The sequence below is a fragment of the Ascaphus truei genome, chromosome 4 (genome assembly GCF_040206685.1).
Source record: "Ascaphus truei isolate aAscTru1 chromosome 4, aAscTru1.hap1, whole genome shotgun sequence".
In the NCBI taxonomy this organism is placed as follows: Eukaryota; Metazoa; Chordata; class Amphibia; order Anura; family Ascaphidae; genus Ascaphus; species Ascaphus truei.
In genome coordinates this window covers 32,340,968-32,352,983 of record NC_134486.1, presented here as the reverse complement: position 1 = coordinate 32,352,983, position 12,016 = coordinate 32,340,968, and the positions used below count along the sequence as shown (strand labels likewise).

Sequence of the window (12,016 nt, the reverse complement as noted above, 5' to 3'; positions counted from 1 at the left end):
AAGAAATATAAAAATTGAAGCATGATTGCAACTAGATTTGTAAATAATTAGGATATTGATCTAAATAATCATTAATCATATGTGAGCTCTAATTTTATTATGGTATGTGTAAAAATTAGAATTAATTGTGGTAATAACAACATACACGAATTTAACATATGATCAAAAATGATTATGTATAACTAATCTTTTAAACCATGCTGAAAGATATACTGTATATTTCCTAACCAAGTAGTATAACCACCTGAATACACTGATATATTCTAAAAGAATAGAAACATATTCTAAAAGAATAAAAGAAAAGAATGCAAGGATCGTCGGGGTCACAAGCAGCTTTCGGTGGCAGGTGGCAGGCAAGGATCGTCGGGGTCACAGGCTGAGGTCGGTCGCAGGCGACCGGCAAGGATCGTCAGAGTCACAGGCAAGGTTTGGTGGCAGGTGGTAAGCAGGATCGTTGGGGTCCAGGCAGGGGTCGGCAGCAGTAAGGCAGGAACAGGGCAGGGGAGAAGGAACAGGGCAGGGGAGCAGGAAACAGACGGGGGCAAACTAGTTCAATAGCAAGGGCCTTTAATAATGTTACCATAACTCTACAGGAACAAAACAAAAACAGATATGGGGCAGAAGCAGAAGGAGTCTGGACACAAACCAAGCAAAGGCAAGGAGGTGCAGGAAACATCAAACTATAAAGCATGCAGAGACAGAAGACAGGAGCACCCAAGAGGAGACAGACAGAGGGAAAACCCAGAGCAGACAGAAAACAGTAGCACACCCGGTGGACAGACAAAGGAACTGGGAGAAAGGGAGACTTGGCAAAATATGTCAGAGCTATTCCTGACATTGGGACTGCTGGTGGCATGACACACTGACCCAAGACTTAGGAGATGGATGGACCTGGTGGCAGCTCTCCTACACTCATATGAAATTTACTTGGTGCTCTGGTATCCCCAAGTAGTAAGGGAAAAGCTTAAGACTCCCACCAGCCCAATTAAACATTCCCTTAATTTTTGTCAAAGAAAGGTTTCAGCTATCCACAGGATGCTCCTTAATTACTTAATTGTTTCACAACCTGGAGTTCCCTTCGGGCCTTAATGTGCAAATTTACGAAGAATAGGTATCTAGAGGTCTGGTTAGGTTGAGGGGTCCAACAGCAATGGGCCTAAATCCTTTTAGTCTCCGTCTGCTGAACATGACTTGTTTGAAACGATTTGTCTCGACTTCCCTAACCAGTTAAAGATAACGTCCCTATTTTATTCATCTATTTTTCTCATTCGGTTCTGCTTAAAAACCCCTATGGAGCAACAGTTACCCAATCGCGGCACCTCTCCCCCACAAAGGGCAACTGACGGCAACTAACTAAGCCACAGGTAGTGGTCCTAGGGTAGTCCTAGGGCCCTTGCATGCCCCTGGAGTAGCATATACCAGATGCCGACCCACATGTATTCACATGAACTGTAAATATGCACCTATGTATCTTTGTCATTTCAAACCAATGGACTAATATACAACTGTACCACTGATCTGAATTGAGAACTCCTGATCACCCTTTACCCCCCCCCTTTATTGCCTTCTTTCTGTAACCCCCCTCTTCCCCTCAGCCTCCCCCCACCCCCCCACCACCATTGTTGTATGATTGCAGAATCTGTTGCAAAACCAATAAAATATCAGGAACAAAAAAAAAAAAACAATACTGTATAATGTTTGGGATCTCATTTGAACACAAAAGGCCACAGCTACGAAGTAAAGAGACTAAAGCCCGAGGAGTCTGACACAAATGTCTGAGAAGTTTCTGACACTGGGTGTCCAACCAGATGTGTCCACTTCAATGATAGTGTCAAGACCACTAAGTCACTGCATAACTACTTCTATTTACATAAGTGCTGCTGTTCTGTCTAATGGCGATACGCAGATTAGCATTTCATAGTCACCATGTAAAAATACAAAAGCCAAACAATGTTCTGAACCATTGCCTAAAGTTACACCTTCATTCAACAAGATGTGCGTCTCCACCTTGCTCCGCAGTGTTTGGATTATGACTGCAAGGCTTGCTAGAAATCTTTTGACCTTTTAACCAGTAGTTGACTATCTTAGAACATGGTTTCAAGAAATCCTAAGCAGTGGGGCAAACCTCTTCCAACCTTAATTTATAATGTTCTATAGTGTAGTTATGCTCTGAATAGAAAAAGGCGTACTTCCCTAGTGTATGTATGTGAATATTGACATGTGATCTAAAGTGTTTGGGGCTGGATTGCTGCCAATTTTTCCTGCTTTATTTCACTTTCTACATTATTTCATTTCCTGCATGTATTCCCCTTCCATTCATTTCCTGCATGTATTATTCCCCTTCCATTCTTTCCTGCATGTATTATTCCCCTTCCATTCATTTCCTGCATGTATTCCCCTTCCATTCATTTCCTGCATGTATTCCCCTTCCATTCATTTCCTGCATGTATTCCCCTTCCATTCATTTCCCGCATGTATTCCCCTTCCATTCATTTCCTGCATGTATTCCCCTTCCATTCATTTCCTGCATGTATTCCCCTTCCATTCATTTCCTGCATGTATTCCCCTTCCATTCATTTTCTGCATGTATTCCCCTTCCATTTATTTCCTGCATGTATTATTCCCCTTCCATTCATTTCCTGCATGTATTATTCCCCTTCCATTCATTTCCTGCATGTATTATTCCCCTTCCATTCATTTCCTGCATGTATTCCCCTTCCATTCATTTCCTGCATGTATTCCCCTTCCATTCATTTCCTGCATGTATTATTCCCCTTCCATTCATTTCCTGCATGTATTCCCCTTCCATTCATTTCCTGCATGTATTCCCCTTCCATTCATTTCCTGCATGTATTATTCCCCTTCCATTCATTTCCTGAATGTATTCCCCTTCCATTCATTTCCTGCATGTATTCCCCGCCATTCATTTCCTGCATGTATTCCCCTTCCATTCATTTCCTGCATGTATTCCCCTTCCATTCATTTCCTGTATGTATTCCCCGCCATTCATTTCCTGCATGTATTCCCCTTCCATTCATTTCCTGCATGTATTCCCCTTCCATTCATTTCCTGTATGTATTCCCCTTCCATTCATTTCCTGCATGTATTCCCCTTCCATTCATTTCCTGCATGTATTATTCCCCTTCCATTCATTTCCTGCATGTATTCCCCTTCCATTCATTTCCTGCATGTATTCCCCTTCCATTCATTTCCTGCATGTATTATTCCCCTTCCATTCATTTCCTGAATGTATTCCCCTTCCATTCATTTCCTGCATGTATTACCCGCCATTCATTTCCTGCATGTATTCCCCTTCCATTCATTTCCTGCATGTATTCCCCTTCCATTCATTTCCTGTATGTATTCCCCGCCATTCATTTCCTGCATGTATTCCCCTTCCATTCATTTCCTGCATGTATTATTCCCCTTCCATTCATTTCCTGAATGTATTCCCCTTCCATTCATTTCCTGCATGTATTCCCCGCCATTCATTTCCTGCATGTATTCCCCTTCCATTCATTTCCTGCATGTATTCCCCTTCCATTCATTTCCTGTATGTATTCCCCTTCCATTCATTTCCTGCATGTATTCCCCTTCCATTCATTTCCTGCATGTATTCCCCTTCCATTCATTTCCTGCATGTATTCCCCTTCCATTCATTTCCTGCATGTATTATTCCCCTTCCATTCATTTCCTGCATGTATTCCCCTTCCATTCATTTCCTGCATGTATTCCCCGCCATTCATTTCCTGCATGTATTCCCCTTCCATTCATTTCCTGCATGTATTCCCCTTCCATTCATTTCCTGCATGTATTCCCCTTCCATTCATTTCCTGCATGTATTCCCCTTCCATTCATTTCCTGCATGTATTCCCCTTCCATTCATTTCCTGCATGTATTCCCCTTCCATTCATTTCCTGCATGTATTATTCCCCTTCCAGTCATTTCCTGCATGTATTCCCCTTCCATTCATTTCCTGCAAAAAGGTCAAAGTAAAAAAAATAGAGGGAGTTAGATATGTATATGTATAAACTATACAGGGATAAGAGCACCAAGTTTGAGTGTAAATATAAGAAAAAAGAAATCCCTGCTCCATAGAGCTTACAGACTAATGGTGGGCTGTTTTCCCCAACTACAGCTCAACCCCGTTATAGCGCGCTCCGTTACAACGCGAAACCGCTTATAACGCGATGCAAGCGTGGCTCCCAATTTTCGTATTTATGAATACTTTACAACACGATTATTGGTATCTTAAATACTTTATTGTACAATGCATACAATTGTACATTATTTCTAACACGATCCATATATATATATATTTATATATATATATATAATATATATATATAAACACACATACATACAGATTATATATATTTATATACACGTGTGTATTCACTATATGGTTATGTGAGTTACATGGAACTGCTTTTTCATTGACTTGATATTTTTATCTGAACTAAAATCTGTGGACACATTTGCTGGAACACACGTTCTCTCTGTCTCTAGGTTATTATCTTCATGTCATGTGATATTTACCTTTAATAATGCATCAAACAACTGATTCTTTCCAGTGCTAGAGAGAACAGTGCGGTGCTCCTCTTATTTACATGTTCAGATGCTAAAAAGGATTCCAATAAGGACGATAGCTAGGGCAAATACTTGGTAAATAAATGGTCAATCCAACAGCAAAGAGGGTTCAAAATGTATCCCAAAGTCGACCAGTTGAATTTCTGTGGGGCCTCTGAATGGGGAAGTTTTTGTCAATCATCTGTTTTCTTTCCCGTTATCCCACTTTGTCCTTATCAGAGAACCAGTAACGTTACTGGGAGGGGGGACTCTGGCTGAACAAGCTCTTGCTGATCACACAAAGGGGAGTAACCAGAGGAAAACAAACCCCTCCCAAGCCTAACTTTAAAAAATAACTGTATTATAGTCTCCAAGCTGCAAAACTAGTGCAACAAATTTCAATCAGATTCACCATAGGAAAAAAACCACGTTGCTTTTATCAGGAATCCTTTTCTTTACTAATTATAATACAGCGTATTGCATTGGTTTTGCCACTGGGGGACTTTGGCAAATATATCCCATAGTCCAAACACAGATTGATATATACAGTACAATGATCTACACAAAGTTGCACGCTCACACATGTACAAAGACGTGTAGACGGCTATACTGTATATACTGTCATATAGCCTTTCAATTGTGAGCCTGTGCATTTTTGCTTATCTGGCTTGAACCAAGGTTATCGGATAGACAAAATCTGTGAATAACATGTTTTATTAAAGGTATCAAAGAGAAAATGCCGGGTAACCGGACAAATAGAATATCTTGGATGTGAGGGGAGAAAACTCTTTTCTGGGGTCTTTGGAGATTTCTATTGTTTTTAGATGCTTGCTCATTTCTTGAGCGGCGGTGCAGCTGCCTTGGAGAAAATTATGACCAGTACTGCAAAGGTCTAGGCACAAAAATTTATTAGAGGCACATTTAAAAACAGTAAGAGAACACTCTTACGTGTGACCACGCGAAACGCGTAAGAGTGTTCTCTTACTGTTTTTAAATGTGCCTCTAATACATTTTTGTGCCTAGACCTTTGCAGTACTGGTCATAATTTTCTCCAAGGCAGCTGCACCACCGCTCACGATCTCTGCACACTGGAACCACTTGGTAGGAGCACGCCGACAGCCTTCAGATCTCCACACGGTCATCAGTGAGTCATTTCATTATTATATGCTGCTCATTTTATGTGACCTTAAATACCATTTAGTTCCTATAGCCACTTGACACCCATACAAGATGTACCTATCATAGGCTATTGGGAGTCTACAGATAGTGGCATTCAAAGGACTTTAATAGTGGTATATCACAGTATTTGTGGATGTTGGAGTTCTGATTTCAATAAGGCTGTTTTGTTTGGAAGGATTATGAAGATTCAAATGCTTTAATTTGCATATTTACTACATGGACATTTCCCGGCTAGCATCGCAAGGGGTTAAAATCCTCTACTTTCTCCTGTCACTTGCTCATTTCTTGTTGTTTGTAAAGGGAGAAATGTCGCACAGACGTTAAACTGCTCTGTGCAGCCAAAGTCTGTTTACAGAGCACTTGGGAGATGTAGGGCAACCAACAGGTTCTTGCTGCATTTATGTAATCATTCTAGAAATCATTGTATATGTAAGGGTGTTTCCCCCACCCTCTGGGAGATCACGCTACCACTGGCTGTGTTGTGCTGATAACCTGCTGGTTCACAGGATGCTGAGCTTTCTGCCGTTGTCATTGGGGAAGACAGGACAGGTTTCTGGGGTAGATTGCTGATCTTTATCTCACATGGTACAGCGCCTCCATCTGCTGCAGGCTTCAGGGATGTGGAGACAATCCCTGCAGGAGAACTTACTTCCACTCCCCCAGATAAAGTGCACACCAGGCCGGAGTATAGTTAACTGGAACACTTTATTCCTATCTGCATACACAGCAATACAACTTGTATCTGCTTCAGCACAGTCAAATAGGTCTTCAACCTCCGGATGGTCCCTGGACATCCACCCCTGGCCAAAGGCACCAAGGGCAGTCCTTGCTCTTCCCCAACTCCCTAATGGAGTCAGGGGTAAGGTTATCACTCCTCACTCCCCCAAAGGGAGGGAACAGTAGGTGCCAGTGCTCGGTACACCTCTGTGTGATTCCTGTCTCTCTCAAGGGGGAAGAGACACTGCCTAAATTTAGGAAGCGCAGCCCCTTAAGTACCGAGGAGGAAGGTCCCAGGTCTGAGCCCAGTTTGGCCAGAACACAGGCCTTGGCCTGCCTCCTCTCCTGTCACTCAAGGGAGCTGCTTCTGTGGGGAAAATCTCTGGATTGGTCCTGACACTTCCCGCACTGTTACCAGGGCTTACATGTCATGGAGGGCAGACTAGTAGCCAAGCCAGGCAGGGCTACATATATTTAGAGCAATTTCAGAAGCAATTTATTGTGAATCCATGCAAATCATCATGCGTGAGAAATTATGCCCCATTGGTCAAACGCTCAGGGATTCATTGTAAAATAATGTTTAGTAGATGTCATAGGAACTGCTGTCTTGCCTTTAAATTCTTTATGGGCAAGCTACCCAGCTATCTGAACAAGCTCCTCACCCCTACCACATGCAACACTTATCACCCGAGATCAGACTCCAAAAAACTGTTCATGGTCTCAAGGCTCAACAAAGTATCCGGCCGTTCCTCCTTCCCTTACCGTGCACCCCAAAATTGGAACAACCTACCAGAGACTCTCACATCCACCACCAGTTTAAGTTCTTTCAAATCTAAGGCTGTCTCGCATTTTAATCTGGTCTGTAACTGTTTCATACGCCCATAATATATATTTTCTTTAACTGTGCATGCAATGTCTTGTATATAATGTATACCCTGTTCATTTATGTAACTGTATTTGTAACCATGTATTATTTGTCTTAACTCTGTGCCCAGGACATACTTGAAAACGAGAGGTAACTCTCAATGTATTACTTCCTGGTAAAACATTTTATAAATAAATAAATAAATAAATAATGTGTAACTCAGTTCTGCCAGTAATATCCTATTGTTCTGTATGAGCTGTCTAGCACAGCATGCCCAATCCTCTATGCATCAGAGACTCAGATTATGTGCCGAGTACGTGGATTATTGTTCTACTTCGTCTTTGAAAAGGATTTCCTCATCCTAACACAAAACTCATTGGAATGGATCCCAAGGAGGATTCTGGGGGCGGAATGTGTCGTATAGCGCCGCTTAGAAATATGATGTTACTTACCAAGGGCCCCTTGGCGAATGTCTGCACGAGTTGCTCCATCAACAATAAACTGAGGGTTGGGACATATGTCCTGTGAGCAATTTTAAAAGGAAAGTGCATATATTAGTATAGAGATAACACATCGCATATTTTATTTCAGAATGAGAGAAAAGAGGTGCAGCTGTAATCATGTTACTGCCTGTAAAGGACAGTCCTCACGGTCCTTTTTTTTAATATAGGTTTGAAGCAGGGCGTCTCCGGAGCTGTACCGCATTGATTTCAGCTCTGGGGACCCCCTGCTTCCTGAGATACGTACTTCTGGATGGGGTACAGCCCTGGCTGGGTTCACAATATGGCTAAGATCAAGTGTAGTATCTGTTGTGCCTCGGGAAGAGATGGAGCAGATAGTGGCAAGTTCATCTGGCAATGGCTGAGCAAGGTCCCAGCATTCCCAGAGTGTCCTCTGCCTGGAGGTGATGTGTTTTGTACTGGCATATCACCATTGGTTGCACTTGTTTGGCACAGGAACGTTTGATCACAGACTTTACGTTTTGCTTTTATCCCTGCACTAAGCATTTTCCGCCCGGGCCTTTGGGAGCTAAGGATGGGAGTTGGCTCACAGGAGTTTTGCAACTACCCTGGTCAGGGGTGGGTGGGGGGCATTTGTACTATTCACAGTGCACTTGTCACTGCTGATTTAACCATGTATTCCCTATCCAGAGCTTGTTCATTGTTGTAAGTGCAATCCAATATGTGTAAAGTGTTTGAGGATTGAATGGTGTTTGATGTGGAGGGTTATCTCCTTATATGGATATTTTTTATTAGGATTTTAATATGAAATTTGAGGGCAGCAAGCAGTGCTGTGACTATATCCTCTATTTACTTGTAGATTCTGTAAATGCAGCATATCACTGTATCAGCTTACACCCCAAAGACTGATAAGACACACCCATTATGAGCAGATAAGGGATGATTGATAAATTCAGTGGAGTTTGAGTAACATCCTAATTTTGTTCTATCAAGCACAAATCCACAGTAATGTCATTTTTCTTCTTCATATATGACTTTAAGTATCATTATATTTCAAAGACAATGGTATTGTTAAGTGGTCTATGAATGTTTTTTTTTTTTTTTTTTTTGCAAACCACCAGCGATTACACCATTAATTAATTATATTTCAGTAAAAAAAAAGAATGCAAATGGGTGGGTTTTCACCCCAGTGAGCAGAACGTGTTGTTGGGGGTGAGTGGAGGTGTTTATTATTTTGTAATATTAGGGTTGGGATTATGCATGACTGCTGATCTCTTACACTCATGCAATATTTAGCATAGGTTGAACTTGATGGACATGTGTCTTTTTTCAACCTCATCTACTATGTAACTATGTAACTATGTACTGTAGCTATAGTATGCTTTGGCTTATGAACTTGCACACTTTCACCCATTTGCTAGCAGGACATCCTGCTACACATTCCAGGTCCTTCTGGCTGCAAAGGAGTGGACTAGCAATGTTGTTATATACAAAATATATATATATTCTTCATATGCTTTGTTGCACTGCATTCAGGACTTTTCTTCTATTTTTCTCTACGATTTCACCATTATCACCTAGCATGCAATACTTTCACTGCGACAAGGGATTCTGGGAAATGAAATGCAAATGAGCACACAGTGGCACATTTTGCCTGAAATCCATTTTTACATGGAACCCTTATAAGCGAATGCTCGCTGTTCACACAGCTTTTGATCCCACGCTCTGCTTAAAAGCTGTGTGAACAGCACGCCTTAGCTTATAAGGGTCCATGTAAAAATGGATTTCAGGCAAAATGTGATACTGCGTGCTCATTTGCATGTCATTTCCCAGAATCCCTTGCCACCGTGGAAGCACTGTATGATAGGTGATAATAGTGAAAGGCAAGGTTGCAGACCTGTCTAAGACATGTGAATATGCTCACAAGTGATATTTTTTGTTGATATATATACAGACACAGACACACCCACAGACACACCCACAGACAGACACACCCACAGACAGACACCCACACAGACAGACACCCACACAGACAGACACCCACACAGACAGACACCCACACAGACAGACACCAAGACAGACAGACACATACACACAGACAGACAGACACACACACAGACAGACACACACATACACACACAGACAGACACACACACATACAGACACACACACACACAGACACACAGACAGACAGACAGACACATACACAGACAGACAGACACACACACAGACACACACACACAGACACACACACACAATTCGAGCCATTTGCCCCATTCCTGAAAGTTCCAAGGATAGTCAGCTGTATGGCAATCCGACTGTTCTATTGGGGAGGATCTGGCAGGAACAACAACGGATTTTTATTTAAAAAAAGCTAAAAGGCAACTGAGAGAGTCCCCTTAATAACTAGGGGGAGTTGGTTGGTATGTGTCACATCATATTACAATGTGTTTCTGGCTCATCCGAGGCCCCTATTCAATATGTTATGAAGCCATTCAAGTGGCTGACATCAGGGCCTCCCTGACATGGAGAGGAGCCAAAGGCTGAAGGGTCAGGATAGTAGATGATACCACATGGTGACAATTACACCATGATATATCATGAGAAACAATGTACTGTAGTCTAAACAAGTGTGCTCATTATCATAATCTAGCCATTGCTACATGGTATTTGGAGCTGGAGGCAGCTGGCAGAGATTCCACACCTGGGAAGAGGCGCGGCCCAATGTGTAAATTACACTGAGTGTGAAGCAGGGGAGCCTGGTCCTTGTGACCTTGGGGAAGTCACTTTATCTCCCTGTGCCTCAGGCTCCAAAATCATAGATTGTAAGATCATCGTGGCAGGGACTGTGCCTGTAACATTCCTCTGTGCTGCGTACCGCGCGCTGTACTGTAATTGTGACGCGCTTTGAGACCCATATGAACTAAAGTTATTATTATTAGCTGTACCCTAACAATTGTTAGTGCTATATAGCTGGTGTCACTGCACAGTAAACCTCACAGCCTAGGGGTTTATTTATCATGACCATTTTTGGAGTGAAAGTGGAGTATTTTAATCCTGTGTCATGATATCAAAGTATCTTGCACCAATGTTGCCACATATGCACCATCTTGAAACTTGAGGAGTAGCAGGAGTTACATAGTGCACATATAATAATGAGATGCATCAAATTCTGTCACTGTGAACCATTATTTTTCTCATGCATTTGTGCGTAAAGCAATCTGCCAGATTGGAAGTGGTGTGTGACCTTCTGCACGTGGTGTAAGATGCTGTTCTTACATCTCACAAATATGTACTCCAGAAAATCAAGCAGTGCATCAAAACAAAATGTTCTCTGTACTGAAACATAGAGCCCATACAGTGGAGCTGCAATAATGTGAAAGCATTTAGCCATTGAACATCTTCTCTACCATACTACAAGGTTATTATGCAATAATAATAATAACATGACATTTTTTTTAGTAACAAATACAACAGACACCGAAACCCGTAACTGATATGGAACAGTACATATTATAAAGCAGCCTTACCGAGGGTCTCTTCCAGACAACCCCTTGTGTTTTGGGAGAGTTTGGTCCCAGGTCCTTGTATCCCAGGGCAGAAGGGCACGCGGGGAAGTTTTCATCTTTAAAAAGAGTCCCTGTTGCCAAGCACTGTGCCCTCAGCTCCTCAAAATCCTGGTTGAGGTATTTCACAGCATTTTTGTTGGTGCCGAGTCCCTCGGCTACGGCTCTGTCTTTGGCTACTTTAGCAGCGACACCTGACATGATGTTCCTGCTCTGTGTGTGATGTGATGAGTTTAGGACGGCAGGAGTGAGAGGTATAAATAAGGAGCCAGGTTAGGTAAACCCACTGGAGACCTGATCATTACTGCTCCAATGGGAGGAGGCTACAAATCTCTGAGCTTAATCATACAAGTGCAAATATGTACACTAGACAAGGAGGTGTATTACTGGAGCCAGCACAGAATAAGGTTTTACAGGTGTGGGCGGTACAGGTACAGGAACAGGTACACTACTCTGTAAAAACTACTGTACCTTAGAGTGGTGCATTTTAGGAAATGATCGAGTCCTTCTAAGTTACTAGGGCAAACTGTCCTTTTTGCTATTATTACATTTTTCAGACGTACCCCGATTTGGATTTCAAATGTACATTGAACAAACCCAGTGACAAAATGTACTTTTCTTATTATATACTTACAATTAAGAATAACTTACCTGTCTTG

At 42.1% G+C, this 12,016-nt stretch overlaps 1 protein-coding gene across 1 annotated transcript in view; it reads right to left on the bottom strand.

Annotated features, from left to right (window-relative positions):
- Nucleotides 1-11,670, bottom strand: part of CAPN8 (calpain 8) — a 78,978-nt gene extending 67,308 nt beyond the window's left edge. Inside the window, exons 1-2 of the mRNA XM_075595526.1 lie at nucleotides 11,322-11,670; nucleotides 7,783-7,852 (exon numbers count right to left, since the gene is read on the bottom strand). Of these exons, the coding sequence (XP_075451641.1) occupies nucleotides 7,783-7,852; nucleotides 11,322-11,558 (307 nt within the window). The 5' untranslated portion in view covers nucleotides 11,559-11,670. The remainder of the gene's footprint in view (nucleotides 1-7,782; nucleotides 7,853-11,321) is intronic.
- Between the last annotated feature and the right edge of the window lie 346 nt (nucleotides 11,671-12,016).